The sequence below is a fragment of the Ascaphus truei genome, chromosome 4, assembly GCF_040206685.1.
Source record: "Ascaphus truei isolate aAscTru1 chromosome 4, aAscTru1.hap1, whole genome shotgun sequence".
Classification (NCBI taxonomy): Eukaryota; Metazoa; Chordata; class Amphibia; order Anura; family Ascaphidae; genus Ascaphus; species Ascaphus truei.
In genome coordinates this window covers 316,822,753-316,845,531 of record NC_134486.1, presented here as the reverse complement: position 1 = coordinate 316,845,531, position 22,779 = coordinate 316,822,753, and the positions used below count along the sequence as shown (strand labels likewise).

The 22,779-nt window shown below is 39.3% G+C and overlaps 1 protein-coding gene across 5 annotated transcripts in view; it reads right to left on the bottom strand.

Annotated features, from left to right (window-relative positions):
• The window catches only part of UBE3D (ubiquitin protein ligase E3D), a 181,082-nt gene that overhangs the window by 106,783 nt on the left and 51,520 nt on the right, over positions 1-22,779 (bottom strand). The window contains exon 9 of one of the 5 annotated variants that reach the window (XM_075597938.1): positions 9,733-9,865. The exons of the other annotated variants lie outside the window; for them this stretch is intronic. Within the exon in view, the coding sequence (XP_075454053.1) occupies positions 9,733-9,865 (133 nt within the window). The remainder of the gene's footprint in view (positions 1-9,732; positions 9,866-22,779) is intronic. 5 annotated transcript variants of the gene reach the window in all.

Sequence of the window (22,779 nt, the reverse complement as noted above, 5' to 3'; positions counted from 1 at the left end):
GGAGTAAGGAGATGAGGGACAGTGAGAGACGGGGAGGTGGGGAAGAGAAAGGGGGTACTGTATGTCGGGGAGTAAGATGTGTCCCGGGAAAGCTTTTGTGGCCCCGACTATGGGCTTTATTTATACAAATCGGATAATATCATGTAAAATGAACAGTATTTATCTACCACACAATCCTCTATCACTGTGGGTCTCTACTTCCATAACACCTCAACGCACAGGAAGAGTGCTTTCTACCACGGGAAAACAGTTTTGTATAGATGATTTGCAACACACATTGAGAGCGTAAGCACTGATCTGCACAGCTAATTTGTGTATGTTTTCAATCTAAAACTATTCAACAGAAATGCTTTAAATATAAAATATTACCTTAGGGTCCATATTTACCAAGCACGATTATTCCATAGCAGTCCATTAGCTATAAAGGTGTCTTCCAATGCCTGAATGTGTCTTATTGAAACACACAGCTGTGATGGTGAAGGGGTACCCAGGCCAATAATAAAGGTATTATGCCTGGCTGGGTACCCCTGAGCAATATTGGGAATATGTGAAGTGTCAGCTCTGCAGCCCAGTTATGGCATGTAAACCGTATTGCAATAAAAATGTGTGTCTTACTATTCCAGGCGTGTCAACCAGCGAGGATTTCCCTGCTTCAGCACAGACCAGAATAGTAAGACCGGGCAGGGGAATCATTTACATTCAAAGGTTCCCCGGTATATGCCCAAAACCACAGAACCCAGGTTGGGGTTCAGGCTATCTCCCATCAGGTATAAGGTGGCGAGATAAATTTATTCACTAAGCTTAGAGTGTATCATGTAGAGATATTTTCCTGTGTAAATGTAAAGAAAATGTTTGTAAAGTCCAGCGGTTGGCAGCATAGAAAGCGGCTTTTAGCTAACTTTTGCTAGGAAGCTCCTAGAGCGCTGAAACTTGCTGTGAGCGTCGTTCAGGTAAAAACATGAAAACTCGCATAGGGCAATTTTTATAAGTTTATATAAAAATTGGTGAATGAAAGTCCCCCTATTTTACTTGTCCTAACAAGTTAGGCACATTTGGACTTTCATTCAAAACTCCAGAGACCAGGAAAAACTCATTTGATGATAGTGCTCACTTAGAAATGCATGTCAGTAAAGTACTGTGAATGAGCTGAGCATATCCAGCTCCGTACTTCTAAAACATCCAGCTGGCTTGACGCCGCGATGTCTGTGGAGGTCCGGAGTTGAAAGGCTCAGAGCTACTAAGGTGTCAGGGCGGGCGGAATAACCCAAGTAACCCCATCTTAGTGTGAAGTCCGGGCAGTTTAGCAAATGGCGACTCGCCCAGACTGAGTGTCGCCAGGTAAGGAGGTTGGGTCTCATATGCTAAGCGGCAAAGGTGCGAGGTTCCTGCATGCCCTTAGCAGAATGAGAAGCCACCTCTGACAGGCTTGTGAGGTATTGGTAACTCCGGGATAAGTGGGGAAAATTATTCCGACGGAGTGATTGGCTGCACAGGTTAGGTATAGGATTTAACCCTATAAGAATCCGTGCAGCCCATCGGTTCTTCAGTTCTATAACATCGTAACAAGCTTCAGAATTTCGTAAGAACTAAAAGGTTCCAAGTACCAATACCACAGTGGCAGAATGAACGAAGCAGCTCCGTCGGAGTACACAGCAGTGGCAACTTGCACAGCTGACTGAGGACTGTTTCCAACTGTTTGCGAGCAACTCCTGGGAAATTGTTCCTAGAGACTTTTCCTTTCAAAATTTTGTTTTGGAAACAACTTATTTCGTTTGCCCCGTCCCAGTAAGTGTATTTTGAGTGTAATTGTGTAACATTGTGTGTATGTCATTCGTGGAAATAAATTACAATTTATTTTATCTCCTTGCTTTGCTCAATCAAATGATCCCCGGGTATAAAGTTGTTAAAAGTGCTGGTCTGCCGTGACAAGCGCTATAGGTGGGGATGTGAGACTGCAAATCAGATTTATTTTGCAAGCTACTCTTTTAATGCTCAAAATGGAACCTTGTACCCTCTAACAACAAATCCTCTTTTCAGCCCACAGTACAGTAGCACCTCTGTACATGTTCTATTTAAACACACAGGAAAATGCAGGGGGAAAAACTATCTATATTTACAAGGAAGGGAGGACACCAGTCTCTATCATCAAGTATTTGTATTTAAATCTACATATACAGAAAAAGTGACAATTGCAATTAATAACAAAACACCCTGTACTGTATATCAAAATCTGAAAAAAACGTATATAGCAGAGACACTCGCCCGAAGGGACTCTTCACAAAGGTCCATAGCCCGAAATGTCAAGTCTCTTCAGGCGAGTGTGTCAGCTACAGTATATAAGTTTTTTCTCTCCAGATTTTCATATACAGGGTGTTTTGTTATTAATTGCAATTGTCACTTTTTCTGCATATGTAAATATAAATACAAATACTTGATGATAGACTGGTGTCCTCCTTTTCATATTGCAGCACTTTGGGGGGGTGGGGGGCGGGGGGATATCTTTTGGATTATCTTTATTGAGAAAAAAAATCAGATACCCGCCATATGATGCAAAAAGGGTTTTTTATAAGCTTGACATTCCTTGCATTTTTATATTATGATTGATGATTATATTATAGTAGTACCAAGGTCTCTGAATATACAATATATTCAAAGCTATATTTGAACATTTCCTTTGCCTTAAGGACAGTAGTATTGAGACAGCAGGGGTCGTTTTTGTATTATATATGAGAGCATGTTCTTTCAAGTGTTTGGTGGTATCTGTTAGTTATAATTCTATGAGCATTCTACTCCAAGTTGTGCAGTTCACCTGTTCACACACTTCTTCTTAAGCAGCCTTCCTAAAACTGTTGCTCCTTCGGGGAAGATAAATGTGCTTATCATGAAGCAACACAGATCATTGCTGTCTCTTAAGTCTAGAGATGGGGCACAGTTTGTACTGTTTAAAACAGCTATACAGCAGGAACATTGATTTTTAATCACATTCCTTTATGGCAGAGGGTTGGAGGAAGCTACTAGTGCAAACACAGTAAAAAAAAAATAGTTAACAAAAATAAAGTCGTTTTGAATTAGAACTCATCAGAAATAGGGTATTAGTTAACTATGTGTAATATACAATTTGTTGTGTATCGCTTACACTATGTTTTGACACGTCTGGAAGTTGTTCTGTTGTACCCACATGTTTCTATATAGGTCAATGTTATGTTCTATTAGCTTTAAATTGATAATTATTTTTCCTCCTCTAGCAGACCTGAGGTGAGATGGTCAATGTAAATGTCATCAATATCATTAAAGAGACAGTCCAGGCTGCCATTGTTTCCCCTTTAATATGGGCTTCAACACAATCCACACAATGATAGGTAACTAGCCAGGTTGCAAATCAATCTGTTCTCCTGTGATCGCAACAAAGATTCGGCTCGAGGGTTCACTAAATTGCTGTCAGTGCAGCAGAAATTGGTGCACTGCTAGAGAGAGGGCATGGCTGAACAAGGGGTGTGCCAGAGCCTGTTTCAGATGAGGAAGGGGATGTGACTTTGTAAATGGTTGCTATAGAAACCAAAAATACTTGTTGCATTATAATACATTAAAAATGTCAGATGTTTTAATTTTTATTTTTTTAAATGCTACAATTATTTTCTCATAGTACAGAACTGAATTATAAAACAAACAAAAAAAAACCACGTAGGATATTGCTTGGTCTGCTACTTTAAGCTTCTTGATTCTCTTTGGGGTGGTTGTAGTGCCAATCAATGCCTTTTATGTTCATGTGGTATTATCCAATTATCTTCCCTTGCAATAAATAACAAGTCCCTATTCAAGATGCTGTGAAGCAGTTTTCTTGTCAAATTAAAATTGCATTCAAATACTACAATACTACATTCAAATTGCAGTATTAACTGCTACTTTAAGTGTTGAGGTAACCAGCACTAAAATAAATTTTTTAACGATTGTTGATTTTTGATTCCCCAGTTTGGAAGATGAAGCGGGGGGAAAGCAACAACTGGTCTGAAATTAATTGCACATCAAAATATACTTCAGACTCTTAATTTAACAGAACTTATGTCTGGAAAACATCTGGTAGGTATTGGAACTAGTGGAGCTGCAACCATGGTCGATAAATAAAATGGCTTGGTAGCAAAACTGACTAGGCTAGGTGGCCTTCATCATTTAGTGGGCATTCATTGCATTGCTCATTTCTTAAAAATGTCAAGTACATGCAAGAGGTTGATGATATTTTACAAAAAAATTACAAGTTTTGCCATTATTCACCTAAAAGAATGAGGCAGTAAAAGGACGTATCACAGGCTTTGGAATGGGAGTTACTTAAATGTCAGTATCTTCATAGTGTCCGATGAGTTGCCAGCAAAGAAGGAGCTTTGACCTCTTTGCTGTCATTCACCTGAAAGAAATTGGAAATGGGAAAGGAGATGATGCTGCCAAAGCAAGAGGTCTTGTGAAGAAATGGAACACCTTTTGAATATTGTTAAAACAGCTTTCTCTCATCTTTCAAAAGAAAGAAACTCTTAGAAGCTTGGCGGATTTGCATGTCAAGAAAGCCGTCATCCCTGGAAAGAAAATTGAGAAGATTGATGGAAGATGAGCTGATTTCCAATACAACGCTCAAAGGAGTTTTACAAGGAATACAGCTAATCTATGCTGATAGCAAAGTATTTGTCCAGGATAGAAAATCTAACTGATAATTGCATAAAGTACCTGAAGGAAAGATTTATCAGCAGGGAGTGATGTTGCTCTTGCATGGCCAGCTGGTAAAATGCTTGAGGTCTTTGGTGAAAAAGGAGCTCAAGGAGTTAGCACTGTATTTAGAAAAAACAGGTAACCCTTGGAGAGGGGGAAGGAGTGTTTAATAATGGACTACTGGATGAGTGTAATGAATTAAAAGTTTTAGGTCAAGGATCAAGTCTGGAACCGTTTTTGGACAAAGCGATCTCCAGGAGTGAACTGTTTCCTAGATGAGGCAAGCTCCTCAACAGTTGCTAGTGGGAGAGGATTTCATCTAATGAACATGGTAACACAAATTCAGGTCTTTGATGGAAGCAGGAAGCCTCAATGATTGAATGGTGGTGAATGAAAATGTACAAACCATGGAGAAGTTTGACCCAACCAGATCAGTGGACAATTAGTATTTCTATACCAAAAGAAGCAGACATACAGCACTAACATTAAGCACCATCTATTTCTGTTTCAACACAGGTTTTGCTTCTGAATGTTTGCCTTCACTTTACTTCAATCATAGCTTCTTGTCTAGGTATTTTGCTTAGTGTGTTTTTTTCCTGGTGATTCTGCAGTAATTGCAGTGTTTGAATATTTATACAGCTTTGTGCTGCTACCAAAAAGCAGCACATGTGATTGTGAGAAGTTAATTATATAGCCCTTATAAATATGTAGCGACTCATAACTGTTCACCTAATTTTGTTTTCTCACATGTAAGTGCACCTTTGCTGCTGCTGCTGCTGCTGCTGCTGCTGCTTTCTTATGTCACTTTCTTATGTCATTTACTTTCCTATGAATATTTGAAAAAGGTCTCCTCAGACACCCCCAGGTAGGCCATGCTGTTGGTAACAATGCACACATGCAAACATACGATTATAAATTCATAATTACTTTATAATTTCTTTTGGTGCCTAAGATTTTTCCATTTTTGTCTAAACATGCCTATATACATGCATACATATGTATGTATATATATTGTGGTGAGAAAAAGTTTGTGAACCAAAAATGGCAATTCCAGCTTTTCCTTGATTACATTCTTGAATCAAAACCCAGTCTTTTCGTAAATATCCAATAGGATTTAAATGAACCAATTCCATGTCTTTTGAAACAAAATGATGGATGAATTAGACAAACAATTAGTAATTAAGAATCAGGGCATGTGCAAAAGTAAGTGAACCCCTGGTTTTATCAGCTAAATTAAAGGGCATAATTAGAATCAGGTGTTTAAATAATTAGGTAGATCTTCAGGTCTGAGTTTGGGAGGCCCCACCCTATATAAAGATCAGAAACTTTGTGAGTTTGGTCTTCATCATACAGGTGTGTGAAAACACGTCATGCCACGACATGCAAGGATCTGCAGGCTACTATCGCCTTGGCTAATGTGAGTGTTCATGACTCAACTATCAAAGGATACCCAGGAGGAAATCACTGCTCTCAAAAGAACATTGCTGCTCGTCTGAAGTTCGCCAAAGAGCACATAGGTTATCTACAACACTTCTGGAACAATGTTCTCTAGATAGACAAGGCAAAAGTAGAAATTTTTGGCCTTAATAAGAAAAACAAATACTATGTTCGAAGAGAAGAACCAATTGTCAAGCATGGTGGTGGGAGTGTGATGGTTTGAGGTTGCTTTGCTGCCTCATGACCTAGATGGCTTGCCATCATTGAGACAACCATTAATTCTGCATTGTATCAGAAGATTCAATAGGAGAATGTCAGGCTGTCTGTCTGAGTTGAAGATGAAGCGAAAATGGGTAATGCAGCAAGACAATGATCATAAGCATACAAGCAGATCTACAAAAGAATGTCTGCAGAAGAATAAATTACGCATGTTAGAATGGCCTAGTTCAAGGGTCTACTACCTTTCACGGAAGAGCCATTTTAAAAAAAATGTCTTGTCCAAAATACTCCGAGAGCCGCCACACATGCATGAATTACACCTCCACTAATACATACTGTACATATACTGTATAAACACTAATAGGTATATACGGTATAAGCATTAATGTACAACAAACTTACTTTAATCAGAATTAGGGAAAGGAAAAAATATGTGGGGGAATAAAATGCATCTCACAATAATAAGTCCCTTTACTGTATTATATCTGTATAATATCCGTGTACTGTATTCTTTGTGAAGCGCCGTGTACACTTTTGGCGCTATATAAATAAAGACATACAATACAATACAAGTACTGTGGGAATAAAGATCTAGTCCTGCTATAATAACCTCATGAGACAATGGTATGAAGTGAAACACAGAGGGTAAATGCAGTGTCAAAAAACACACACACACACACACACACACACACACACACACACACACCTGATCTAAACACTTAATACTTTCTAACACCACAAAAAAAACCTTGCTTCCTATCATCACACTTCATCCCTCACATTACGTCTTTGAATCCTTTCACCCCACTGCCTTTCCCATCTCCACAACATAACCTTTTTTTCCTCTTACCGCTTAGCCATTACCATACATCTCTGCCTCCTCAGTACTGTTCCTGCTCCTCCCCCGATTCACCGCTTACCAGCAGATAGTTTATTCCTATACCTGTCATCTGTGTAATAACATGTATCAATCTATTTATTCCTCATCTCCTACAGTACATTTAATCAATTCCTTCCACCACTGACCAAAACCTATGAAGTATTCCTACCATCTGGTTTCTCAGCGACTCCCCACTATTTACATGTCACATGACAAATTTAAGAGAAACTATCACAGAAGCCTTTATTCCTTGATTGATTTGAACTTCTGCTAAAATGCACCAATAATAAAACAATACTCTGTTGCCTCAGATGTGACTTGCACTGACAAGAAAATTCTATATACAGTGTGTGCACAGTAATTGTATGTAGAATATTTTCAAGGGTTCTCTTGTGTTGGTCTCCGCAGATGAAATAGTTTATGCACCATAATATTTTAACAATTGCGAAAACTGTTGTTATGCAGAAAAGATAGTCAATTGCTCATTGTAAAGTTGGTGCACACTATACAGCAAGTTATTATAACCGTATACTTTATATAGCTCTAATAATGTACTGTGGGTTGTGGTGTACTCTATTATTACACACAATAAATGAACACCTTTCTAATAAAGTTAGGATCACATTTTTCATCGCTAGCCCAGTGAAAGTGTTATTAGCCCAGTGGTGACACCTACAATGGAAAAAATTATTCATATCTTTAAACGTAATTAAGAGTTGCCCACTGAGTCAATTAATTAGTGAATCAATTACACTGGCAGTCAAAGGGTTATTTATTCCATTAGCAATTAGGCCAACTCTGATCATTACTGGAGTAATGGAACAGCTACATCTTGGATTGTTAATGGTAGCATTTCGCTCATTAAACCACTATTACTCACAACTGCAATGGGATTTCACCAATATAGCAGCCTGTGCAAAGGATAAAAGTATCACTGAAAGTCAAAATGTGCATTAGCCTACTATTACCACCTCCAGTGAAAAGCATAAACAGAAGTTAAGTTCAGTGACTGCTACCTTTCTCAATAAGTTGGTTAATAAAGTCAATTCGTCTTCGATGCAACCTTGAATGTCTCATGAGGACAATTCATTCTGGTAAATATATCATGGGAAATGATTTGTTTATGCTTCATACACATTTCTCTGTGGAATGTATGCATTTCTTTGACATGCTTCTATTGCAGACAAAAGATTATCATGTGGAAATCTCCTATCCCCCTCCACCACCCCCAATTTTTTTTATTATGGCCACTACAAATGAATAATTTCCAAGGTAACTATTTCACAACAAATATCTCTCTCATATAAAACCAAAGGCACCATTAACTCATATACAGGCAGTCCTCGGTTATCCGACACAATGTGTTACTCAAAATGGCGTTGGATAGCGAAACGTTGTAAAGCGAAACACGTTTTCCCATAGGAACACTGTTTAAATGAAAGGTTCCGTTCCTGAAAACATTTTTAATGCTAAAATACACCAAATATTTTATGCAGGCAATAAGATATGCAGCACACACATAAATTATATAGTGTATATACTGTATTATATATATAATATAACATAATAAATAATATATTATATAGTATAATATAATATTATATAGTATAATATTATATACATACACTCTTACGACGCTTTGCAACGTTGTTTATGTGTATATATATATACGTACGTTGCAAAGCGTCGTAAGAGCGTTGGATAAGCCGTTTTGGCGCTGTAAAAATTAACATAGGTATGCATTGCACAGCGTTGTAAAGCAAAGCGTTGTAAAACGAGGACTGCCTGTACTGTAATCTGCCTTTGAGTAACTCAATCAACTAATTAGAACAAAAGTATACATTTGACTTTTTTTGTCCAAGGAAATTCTGAAAAGTTGTGCTCAATGCATCAAATCTGCACATTTAAAAACAAATGAAAGAAAACTAGCAATGATGCTGTGCTAACGAGATTAAATACGGAATGATGAACGTTGGAATGGTAATTACATGCAGAAGTTTTGCCGAATTCAGATTTTTGTCAAATTAAAAAGGTGTGGGTTTTCCAGGATGTTAAGGAAATATGCGTTTGTAAGTCAACAAAAACATATTGCACAAGGGATTTAGAGAGGAAGAATTATACTATTTTTAAAGTTCTGTCAAGAAGCTGCCACATTTACATCTACGACATGCTAATGTTCGATGATCCTTCCATTTACTCAAAATCTCAGAATGCAAAGTAGACTGATATCCTACAGACGTTGAATGCACTTATTCCAAGTAATTAACTGAATGAAGACTACTTTAGCAAAACCTTTATTCTTTGATCTCTACTATTTTCTGTCAACTCCATTTCCTGCTGAACCAAACTTATGATAAGCTTTTCTTTGCACTGCTAAACATAGGGGGAAAAGTTTTCCTTTCATAAGGGTTTAAATAAATAATCCCAAATCCCTACTGGCCTCGTTATAGTAGCCTCGTACAAATTTTCACTTGTATATGAGCTTAAATAAAACCGTCTACCTTGCAATTTGAGCTCCTGCTGACTCGTTTAGCCTTAAGGAAGTTTGGAAATTCATGTTGCTCATTATTCCAAGCAATTTTAAGCAGCCTATTGTGATAAATCATTGTGAGGGTTGTCAAATTAAAGATTCGTCTGAAACGAGAATAAACCCATTTTGAAAAACACACATTTCTAGAGAACGCTCTGACTTTTAGGGGAAGAGGTTTTTTTGTCACGCTGAGAGCCATCGACTCGGAATAGAGCCCTTGAAAATTGATAGCAGAAATAGGAGTGAATGCAGACCAATTCAAATGGTAATTTCACAATAAAAAAAGGCAAGGTTAAAAACACAATTACGAGAAGCGACATGTCAGAAAGCCAGCGTTTTACCCGACTTCCATCACTGACCACTTAACTGATTTTGAATGTATATTGCTTGTACACTATCACTGTACATTATATTGAAGCTGCAAAACAAACATCAATAATAAAATCAGCCGATTAAAACAAAGAAACCGCACGTCTACAAAAATGCTTTACAACAGGATGCATTTGTTTAAGCCAGTTCAGCATCAAGTACATGTATGCACGTTCAAGAGAGAAACGCTGCAAGAACCACTTGAAGTAAAACTTGCACTCCGACTATTTTCACCATGGGTCTTTTTAGCAAAATTATACAGAATGCTAAAGGAGGTTTAAGAGGTCTCTGGTTTGTTTTAATGCACTAACCTGTACATACATACCTATCTTTATAGATATACTGTATAGCTATATTTATCTATCTATATAAATACAAAAATATATAAAAATGATGAAAGATGATAGAGAGAGAGAGATGATAGAGATGATAGAGAGAGAGAAAGGATAGAGAGAGAGAGAGAGAGAGAGAGAGAGAGAGAGAGAGAGAGAGAGAGAGAGAGAGAGAGAGAGATGATAGAGAGGGAGATATGATAGAGATAGATATGGGAGATAAATACTCCTAAAGAAAGGTGTGGAAAACCCCCTCAGAAGCATTCACTTTCCTATTTCTTTCTTTTACAGGTCTCCTCAGAACTCACACTTCGCTCATTGAATAAAAAATGGAATTTGAGTAAACAGGTGTCATTTTAATACATTTCCAAAACCTAACAATTACATTCCGGAGTTCTATACTATGATAAAATAAATGAAGAACTATTGTACAGCACGTAAAAAAAAAGTTTTACTAAAAAAGGTGTCAAAAATAGGTTTCTCCAAATAAAATATTGTGATTGCACCTTTAATTTGCCATGTTTTAATTATTTATGCAGTGTATAAATTCCCATTTGTATTGTATTGATTTTCTTCTCAACATAATATTATCATACAGTAAACATATTTGCATTAGGCCTGAAGTGATACAGAATGGCTTTTGGTATTCTATATTTGCATTTATTTGTTCGCTCCTCCCTTTGTATTTATGACAAAAGATTAGCATTTTAGTCAGCAATGTAACCCAGCTGCAAAACTGGGGCAAAAAAACAGAAAAGTCATGAGATTAAATCCTCTAGTAAAATAAAAGCGATTAATTTAAACCAGTTTTATCCTAGTTTTGCTAGTGGAAGCTAAATATATAAATACCAATAAGAATTTGAATAAGAAGAGATTTGAAGGATTTTCTATTTTGCTGCTCTCTCCGCAACTCCCTCCGCACAATAAAAAAAACTATAACAATTACTTCTCAATAGATCGGGAAACATTATCTTCCGTACAATACATACAAGACTAGGCCTCAAATAAACAAAGAAAATGGAACCGGGCGCCTCTAATGGTGAAATAACTGAAGTGAATTAGTGATGAAAATGAACAATAACAGTGAACTTAAAAATCAAAATAAGTGTATATGGTGCATAAATAACCTTCACCAAAAAACGTGATCCATAAATATTAATTGTGAAATACAAATAAAAATAAATACAGCAGCTCTACACCCTTTAAAGGACTGTCCGGGTCCAATATAGTCTTGCGTTGTCTTCCAGGTAGGAGGAACGCTGTGATGCTCAAGGTGATATGTGAAAAAATGAAAAATAATATGATAGTGCAGATGGTATTAAAAAATTGAAATATTCAATAGTCTCTGTGTCAGTGTCAGTCACAATTTAATCAGATATATCAGACGTATCAGAGATCCATCTCTCTCTGATGGGAGCCCTTTAATGGAAGCCCTCTGGTGATGGAAGCCTTATAACTGTGGATCTGGAAGGCTTGATGTATGTTGAAATCATAAAGTACTCAATGTACCTCCCAAGGAATGTGAAGAAAGAAGAGAGAAAGCGCACAATGGTGTGGTATGAAAAGGGTATATTGTTATACAAAAATAGCATATAAGTAATGCACTCACATTTCATCATAAGAGACAATTCGTTGGAGAGGATTGTTGGTGACTCGTGGGGGACGCCGGTGTATTCAGTCACTGGAAAGCTTCCGCCTACGTCACGTCCTGTGACGGCTCTAGTCAGGGCGGAAGAAGCTGCCTGGTAATCTGGAATCCGTGACTTGTCAGCACCTCCCCGCGCTATTTCCTCAAAACACAGTGTCCTCCAACAGCTGATTCTACGCGTTTCGCTGTTGCTTCGTCAGGAATCATCATGTATATAACAATATACCCTTTTCATACCACACCATTGTGCGCTTTCTCTCTTCTTTCTTTACATTCCTTGGGAGGTACATTGAGTACTTTATGATTTCAACATACATCAAGCCTACCAGATCCACAGTTCTAAGGCTTCCATCACCAGAGGGCTTCCATTAAAGGGCTCCTATCAGAGAGAGATGGATCTCTGATACGTCTGATATATCTGATTAAATTGTGAGTGACACTGACACAGAGACTATTGAATATTTCAATTTTTTAATACCATCTGCACTATCATATTATTTTCCATTTTCTCAAATAAAAAAACCTGAACCCAGTTTTTCTACCCATTCCTTCAGCATTACCACTTACCTCAACCTCAGCCTAACTGGCCGTTATTACAAGTAACAAGACAAAATCTCTTTATAATTCACTTTACGTTTTATTTTTTAAATGCAAGACAGATATATACTGTATATACAAAAAAAAAAAACTTACGCTTTTTTGCTGTTATCAATGCAGGCATGGTACAATACTTTAATAGCATTTCTTGCTTCTAGGGATACTGCAGGAAGACACGAGATGTTTTCAAAGAAGAGGGAAGCAAGCCCATTCTCTGATCTTCTGGCTGATTCCACCAATAAGGTGTCGGTATTCAAAAGCCAAAGCTGTACATAGGGAGTAAAACAAAGCTCTACAATTAATATAATTAATATAAATCAGGCTGATCTTTGCATCTGTGATCTATTATCATGTGCAATTGATTTGCACGCAAGGCATACAAATAAACTGTAGTATTATACAACATTTGCTGCCAGAAGGACTTGCATTCATCTGTAATGCATTGCAGGCTGTTTTGCTAGTGTAGACCAATGTTTTTCAACAGTGGTTACTAGGAGCCATTGTGTTCCCAGGGCAGCCCTAAAGGGTTCCCTGAAATTTGCAGCTCATTTGAAAACTTTACCAAATACAGAAGAATTTCCAATGATTTTGATCTCAGACGCGCTATTAGAGAGGGTCGGGGTTCCTTACAATGCATCTGATCTCAGACGCGCTATTAGAGAGGGTCGGGGTTCCTTACAATGCATCTGATCTCAGACGCGCTATTAGAGAGGGTCGGGGATCCTCAGAATTTCTCAATATAATTATAGGGTTCCTCAACAAAAAAAAGGTTAAAAAAAAAAAATACTGCTGTAAAAAGGCGCAGCATGATGTTCCATAGAGAAAATACATTAAAAGCAATATAATTAAAAAGTAAATGTTTATTAAGTAAAATTAAAAACTTACGTGAGAGAAACATGATCAGATAGTATTTTTTATTTTAAGGATTGAATCTGCATGTGCGCTCTGATCACGCAATAGGAGTGTTTTGAACTGTAGTTTATATAGTCCCTGCATGGATCAGGAACACAAATGTATTTGATAGATCCATTTTATCTCTAGTGGTGTTAGGAGAAGACATGGCTTGAATTTGTGGCTGTAAAGCACCCATGTAGCTCCTGTTTGTAGGCTGGTATAAGGATTAATCACATGCATCTAAATGAAAACTACCAGTACCCCGATGAAGTGCCCATGATCCATAAGCAAATCGGAATTTGCATATTATTCAAACTAGATATTTACGGTCATAACAGTATATGCGCTGTAGGCATAACACAGCTGCAAACAACAATATACAGCCATATAAGTCGCTAAGAAATCAATTAATATGTACAGATGTAGCACACCTTATTGTTTGCGGTAACAGGGCAAGTGGCGGAACTGCGACTGCGCCGGCACCAAAAGATTAATCGATGCACATTGTGCAATCCCAGACGCATGATCCCCGCACAGCGATGTCACAGCAACACTATCTACAGAGCAGCGGCTCCGGAGACAATAAGTATCGCCACTTCTGTATCATATTCTTTCCTAGGATTACCACTCATTAAAAATGTACGCTTCTGTATGCTTAATGGCTTGTCAACTTTAGTCCTCGTAACCTCATCTCTGGGAATGGCCTGCTCCCCAAGATACGTACATTGGTATCTGTTGCATGTTTAAAGGTCACATGGGTCAATAGGAAGTCACATGGGATGACATCATGGTCTCCTACTGGACCCCGGGACCTCTAAACTAAGATTTTCTGTGCCCTGCCGGAGCTTAAAAATTGAGCTCTCTCCAGAGCAGTCTAAGGCCTGGGACATAGTATGGTGAGCCTTGCTGAGCCGCGCTAAGCAGTTGCACTTACCCCCTGCATCCGTCATCAGCGCGGCTTTAGCAGCCGCTTCCGCATGCGTGCGGAGGCTCATATTTTGGAGAGACAGGCCAATTTAAAATTTGCCGCTCAGGGAAGCGGAGGAGTGGTCACGTGACCGCTCACATCCAATGGGAGCGAGGGACTAGCCCTGCCTCCCACCACGCCTCCGCTCCCGAAACGCCTCCGCCCCGCCCCCAAAGCGCGCTCACTGCCTCGCCTGCCAGGACACAAAAAAGCTCCAGTTTGAGCAGGCGAGGCAGAGCAGGAGGGCTGATCAGCGCGGCCCGAGGCACCATGCCCGAGGCCTAAGGCTGGGGCCATAGAGGGGTGAGGAGTTCCGAGCCGCGCTGACGCTGAGGCTCGCCTGCTGAAATCTGCGCGATTTCATGCCCATGCAGGTGAGCCAGCAGGCGCGATCGGAGGCGGGGGGAGACTGAGGGAGGCGGGGCAGTAATGTCGCTGGGCCAATCTCCCGTGACGCACCAACATCACGGCGCCGTGACGTTGACGCTGCTCCGCGCTGATTGGATGTTTTTAGCCGACAGCGCGCTGAAAAATAGCTTGGCTGTCGGCTGAAAAATCCAGTGCCTCCGCACGCCTGCGAACGCTCGCGTGAGCCCCCTCTCAAGGCATCCTCATTGACAATAAAAGACTTTGTAACCGGAGCCTGTGCTCCCACCTCTCTCCCCCCCACCCCCACATCCCACCTCTCTCCGCTCAGCCTATACTGCCTCTCTCTCCCCATTGGTCAGAGCCGAGTCATGTGACCCTGCTCTGCGTTCCAAAATAAAATTCAACTGTCTCCCCAAGCACCAAGCTTGGGAGAGCTTACGTGCCCAGAGCACGCGCCGCGTGAGCGGGGATGTGAGGATTAATATTGCAATAAGTAAACTCGGCAAGTGCTGCGCGCTCAGCGCTAGCGTGGATGCAGCTTAAAGGTTACCACAATAACTTCATACGCTACAATTAAGAAAATCATGAATTTTATCACGCAAATGTTTTTTTTTTTTAAACAAGGACATGCTTATGGGGCAAGATACGAACATTAGGAGTTAACCCCATATAGGCTTCAGGAGGAGATGTGCATTTTAAAGTGCATAGAGATGTACATTTATTGTACATTGGAAAATCTTAATTTTTTTTTTTACAGTGGAATATTAGTAAAAATATACATCCAATAGGACAGGAAACGTTTCTTTAAAAAGAAAGATGCAGAAGTAGCCAAAGTGTGTTTTAATTGCACCAGCATATTTATGTTGCCTATAAACAGTTCTTTTTCCAAAGGATTTTATGAGATGTTCAGCACAATCCATCTTCCAAACACAGCACAAAACTAATTACACCCACACTTTCAGAGTCTTGTGAAATGCGTTTAGTTGCAGGAAATAAAATGTAAACAGTCTATGATTTTTACATTCACTTCAGAAACTCTTCTTTCAATTGATACAAGAACCACAGCTTGCAACTACAGGCACATACAAGGCAAACTAACACTGGCAAAGTAGTACTGTACAATAGACATGTAAAAACAGACATTAATGCTTGAATTCTTAAATATATTGTACGTTTTCCTTATAACCACAAAAAAACCTGAGAAGTCTCACGGATTTGGAATGAACCTTGCTCATCTTTAAGTATCAGCAGTTTCCTACAGTAGACTAATTAAATCACACTAACTGTTTCAGCACTATCCCATGAACATGTCATTTTGTGGCACAGAAACTCACTGATTTGAAGCCCTTGGAAGTTGAAATTTCTGCAAAAAATAATTACTGGTATGTAATTATTTTGTATTGTAGGATAATTAAACTCTTAAAATAACTTTTGACGTTTGAGAGTGGGGCAAACTCTCCCTTCCTGAAAGAGAGAGAAAAGGAATGGGTTATTCCGAATTATTAAAAGTGGTGCCCAACCCCTGTTCAACAGACCAGCAACAGGCCCTGGGCTAAATCAATTACTGCATTAAGCCTCTATTAAAGCATCCCAGGGAATGCTGGGAATTCTGTGTGTTGACCACTAGTTCCAAGGCAACAACTATTGTGTGGTTGGAAGTTGCGTGTAATGAGGGCTGATACCTTAAAGACTTATATTGGCTACATTCCTCGAGCTGGAAAATGATGTTTGGGTACACGCAACAAATCCTGGCAGTGGAGTAGAAAGCTTAAAGTCGAAGGATAGGAGACATTTTCTAATGCTGCTTTCTAACATCTCATGCATGAGGGGAGAATGTTTTCAAATCTCCCTGTGAAGCTACCAAGACTTGTAAGTGGAGAGGCATTGTAATATCTAGGAAACAACATTGAACACATCAGTTCAATGAAAAGACATTGCTTAAAGATCCATATAGCGGTAGCGGTTGAAGTGGAGTCTGCAATGCAAGAAACATGTATAATGACCATTACCATTCAAGGTTATAACTACAACAGTGTCCAAAAGTAGAAGGATAGGCCATAAATCAATAGTATTTAGTCATTTAGTAGAAGAAGGTAAGGAAGTATATTGTAAGCTCTTCGGGGCAGAGACTCCTAAGGTCTACTTTTATGTTTAAGCACTTATTCCTATTATACCACGTGTATTACTGCTGTAAAGCGCCATGTACATGGATGGCGCTATATAAAGGTATGCATACAAGTAGGTATGCATACAAGTAGGTATGCATACAAGTAGGTCCTGCAATTATGAGACAGCTAAACTGGCAAATCTGAGCAGTTGGGGTTCCTCGCTGCTTAGACGACCTAAAAATACTTGACACGCTTGTAGCCTTTATTATAAAGACCTCTCAGAACAATTAGCATAACCACTTCTTATTTTAAACCAACATACTTACGCGATTGCTTACATTGGGCCAAAAGGTCAGTATAGTCCCTCAGAAAACGTATTGCCAACAGCTACTATTAAGTGGAACAAGCCACGTTCTTGGTCTATTTAATGAATGCTGAATACTCTTATTTAGATGAGAAAATATAACAGAATGACAATGGAACAATATCCTGTTGGTCATTATGCATGTTTGCTCTCTGAGAAGCAGTTTAAAGGAAGCAAACAAAACATGTAGCCATTATTGGGGTTTCTAATGTGGCCCAGATTAACAGACATTGTGACATGTTTAAGAACGTGTAAATGTGAACAAAATTATTTCTCATTACATATTTCCTTCTGAAAAACAAGTTATTTTATGCAAGTTTCACACAAACTATTTCAAGAGACTTTTATAAACCATCTCTCTCGTATCCGCTATTTTTTTGCAGTGACAACCAAAATGAAAAAGGCTCAAAAACACAATTTCTCACCAAAAGAAAGACTTTCCCATCTTGCCCTTGAATGCAGAACCTGAACGTACTTCTGGAGGCAGAGAATTCCACGAGATGCTGGGCTATTACACTCTCCACATACCGGGTCCTGTTGAAACAGAAATCAATCTTCACAGTGTGTGTCCATAATAACTATCATTGGGAACACATGCTACTTATAGTAAATGGTCATTAAGGGGAAGCGAAACCTCCACATTATCTATTTTCCTTTATGTGCTGTCAGCACCCCTACTGTATATAATAGAAGTCTCTTGGGCTAGGGATTGTTGCCAGATAATTAAGAGGCTCCGTGTCCTACATCTTTTACTTTATAAAACACAGGGAGCTAACATTTTTTGCAACCAATTAATTTAATGTCAACAAGCAAAACAAGTTAACATACAGCCCCACAGAGCAGTACTGCATGCTCCTCCTGTATTCAAATATAGGTGTAGCCATCAGGCTGGTTTTGGACTGTAATACAAGCCATATATTTTGTTAACAATTGCTTATGTTCTTATTTTGAAGTTAATAAGATTAAAATGTATATCTACATTTATTTAAGTTAACAAAAAAATACAGCCAAGTGTAGTTTCTACGCGTTAGAAATGTTAAAGAACAAAAGTTATGCAGGGTAAAGAAAAAAAACCCTCCCCCGTACAGTGAATAAAATGACCCCTTGTGGGGCATTTTCATGTCTCAAACAGGTATGCAATCATGTCTTTCTCTATTATCTCTTAGCAAACAATGCTATGGGTTTTTGATTTTTTTTTTAACCCACAATAACTTTTGTAATGGTCTGGTTATACCCACGTACCAGCTTCACGTTGCATATCGAGCAACCAACCTCACACTGATGAGACCCAAAAGGCTGAAACAGCTGTCTGTGAGTAGGTTTACTGGCTATGCACTTCTTAAACCCAGACTGTGCTGAAAAGCTGTGCAATACAGCAGGCATAAGCTTATAAGGGTCCATGTTAAGTGACGCACTCTGCTCATTTGCATGTCATTACCCAGAATCCCTTGGTGCAGTGAGCCCTGTTTGCCAAGTCATAACGGGAAAAGACAGGGTTGCAGACCTGTCTGAGACGTGCAAATGCACCACAAGTGATGAAATAGAGGTGATTAACTTCACCCCATAACCACAACTGGGCATCAGGAGCGGCGCACTGATGTAGAGCATCTAATATGTATACTTTCCACTTCTATGGCAAATAGCTGAAAGGTGGTGCTCTCAAGAATTTGATATTATGTGCATATATAATCAAATCCTAACTGGTATATAGATTAATGTAGCACACGGTACATACCTTGGGATCATGTTAAAATCGTCACAAGATGGCTGAATCATTACTTCTGTGATATAGTACTTTACAGCATCTAGAGACATAGAACAATTATTAGCTGACAAACAGTGCGACACATTATGATGAAATTGCCTTCTGTAATTAAGTACTGTACATGGAGGTCAGGACAGCTTAAAAGAATAGGTTAGGCACGGAGTTTTAGGGAAGTAGAAAGAACATCAGATCAGAACACAACAGTCTTTTCCAAAATTGTCCAACGCCAAACATTTCTTAGCAGTTATCACTAGAATGCTTCAGTATAAAAATGAAGTGGCATCATTGCAGCAGAAGGCAGTAAAAGGCTCGGTAAAAAATCAGGAGCGCACAAGTGTGTATTTTAACATGGAGCAGGAGGAACTACTAAAAGTGCAGTAATTCAGCCAGTGGTCAAAAAGTATATGTACAGTACATGCATTCCATGTGTCCGGCACTACTTATCAAAAAGCATATTACTTCTTACCTATTACATATTATATGAATTTAAGCAGACAATTGTTAATATATGTGTTTGAAAGACACAGGAAGTTTTCGTTTTCAAAAGTTATTTACGTTTGAATCAAAATTCCTTTAATAGCTTTGTATAACTAATTTAGATACGGTCTTAATTGGGTATTTCAATGAATATTTATATATATTTTCATTGAAATGCCCAATTAAGACCTTATCTAAATTAGTGTTGGAGAACGCTACAAAAGATGTACAGTACACACCTCCTACAGGTCTAAACTAATGAGAGGGCAAGAGAGGCGCATGGTGGTCCTTTTACACTCAGCATGCCAAAAACCAGCACTGATGTAAATCATTCTCTAATACTTTGCTATATATTAAGTAGTATGTAATTGATACATTAACAAAGAAAGAAAATAACCTTTATTTCCTGAATTGTATACCTCAGACAGTGTAGAAAGCATAAAACGTAACTTTTAATCCACAGTTAAACAATATTATCAAAAATTCTAAATACATTATAATTCAGTAGACAAACAAACGATATAACTAACCCACTACAAGCGCTAACCTACACCAAATACAATTAATGTGATGTGTACAAAGGTGAATATTGGTGAATAATAAACACATAAATGAAGTGTCAAAATAAAGCTGCCAAGGGGAACTACATAAAACAGATGATTCCAAACCTGTTGAGCAAAAATGAAAATACAAAATAAGTGTCCCCGGCGCTAGTGATAAAAGTCCAAGATACCGTAGTCCAATTGACAGTCTTTAAATGGGAGACTTTTCTGGATGGATAGATGGAATAACAGGAAAGTTCCAGACGGGTAGGGGTGTCCTTAAGGATTAGCTCCACAGTGCTTCTGAAATTATACAGAAACAAGAGGACACATCAATTGCGCAGTATGAAAAAGCACAGGCCCCTATCTACAACATAGAAACCCTACTTACAAGATGATATCTTGTTGGTACAGGGGAGAGAATCTGTACTTGTGATACGTCTTCACCTCGATGTTCCACGGACCCCACGTGGTCTGACGCGATGATTCTTCCCTTGGGATGGCGATTAAACTCGAGGGCACACCGGATACAGCACACCCATGAATGAAGGGAATAGGACACAAGATGGTGTAATACGTACTACACTTTAATAAAAAAGATAAAAACACAAACTACCCACACTTACAATAAATGTAGGATAGCGATACGCCTCACAAATGCCGTCTGCAACCTGCTTCCAGCCCGATCAACAATGGGAGAGAATCACTGACAACAGCACCCGCGACTGGCAAATCAATGACGTCAGTGGTACAGGACGCTTTCCCGGCGTCGGGCGGTTACGGTAGCTTGACTGGCTCAAAAAACTCAGGGGATCTGAGGAAGTGACGTTGAGTCACGAAACGCGTAGGGAGGAGGAGCTTAGTTTTTTGAGCCAGTCCAGCCACCGTAACCGCCCGACCCCGGGAAAGCGTCCTGTACCGCTGACGTCATTGATTTGCCAGTCGCGGGTGCTGTTGTCAGTGATTCTCTCCCATTGTTGATCGGGCTGGAAGCAGGTTGCGGACGGCATTTGTGAGGCGTATCGCTATCCTACATTTATTGTAAGTGTGGGTAGTTTGTGTTTTTATCTTTTTTTATTAAAGTGTAGTACGTATTACACCATCTTGTGTCCTATTCCCTTCATCCATGGGTGTGCTGTATCCGGTGTGCCCTCGAGTTTAATCGCCATCCCAAGGGAAGAATCATCGCGTCAGACCACGTGGGGTCCGTGGAACATCGATGTGAAGACGTGGCACAAGTACAGATTCTCTCCCCTGTACCAACAAGATATCATCTTGTAAGTAGGGTTTCTATGTTGTAGATAGGGGCCTGTGCTTTTTCATACTGCGCAATTGGTGTGTCCTCTTGTTTCTGTATAATTTCAGAACCACTGTGGAGCTAATCCTTAAGGACACCCCTACCCGTCTGGGACTTTCCTGTTATTCCATCTACCCATCCAGAAAAGTCTCCCATTTAAAGACTGTCAATTGGACTACGGTATCTTGGACTTTTATCACTAGCGCCCGGGACACTTATTTTGTATTTTCACATTATAATTCAGAATGTAGTCCTAACAGAATAATGTCCCTTTGTGGAATGTTATCGACGGTCATGTTTTTTTCCCTGGGAGGGAAGGGGATATGTCTTGTTTATGTGTTAGGCTGGTATCATACAAAGGCTGGTATTATATAAGCGCTGGCGCACGTGCGAGGCAATGATAAATACCTGTCTCCCTTTGACAGTTTATCTAGTGCAGTGAGGAAATACAAAGAAATGTGTATTTTCGAGCGGATGCCATGCCACGTGATACTGTGAGCCAATCACAGTGCGGCCTACTGTTGTGACGTCATGGCCACGCCTCATAGCCCCGCGTGGCACCATTTGGTCTATAGGCACTAAAAGCGCGCGCCACATGCAACACTGTGCGCACGCCCGCCTACTATATTACATGCCAAATTGTGAGCAATAAAAATGTCCCCCTCAGATGAAGACTTTTAGTTATATCTCTTCACAGTACCTCTCATATCTTGTCTAATACACCTTTATATATATGCTATGCACTCATTTAATAGTACTTGCAAAATGAAGGTATTTACTTTAATATTTTAAAAAGCCTCCGGGCACCATTAATGGAATTGTAATCCCTAGTGGGGAAAGGACACAAAGACACTACTGGCTAGATGAGTTCCTCTGCGAGCTTGCCTTTCACTCGGATTCTGTCCTTATTACTATACAAATCCCCTAGTAAACAAGTGTTTGAAGCCCAATCATTACAGACATTTACACACAAAGATGCTTAACGATACATTCCTACAATGTGACCTATCCTGGCGGGAACCTAACTGCTGGCGTCTAGAAGGGATTTATCCGCAGTCATGATATTAAAGAGAGCGCAAGGCGTACGAGTCACCACAGAGAAATGCGTCCTCCCTCCATGAAGCAGCCCTCTGGTGTCACCAAAATCGAGCGTTTCACCGAACAGCCCTTTCTCTTTTTGCTTATCAGCAACAACATGAATATCTTGGAGCAAATGATACGTTTTGGGCAATTATTTTCTCAGGATGAGTTTCACTCCCTTATCTCAAGTTGGCATTAATATTCTCATG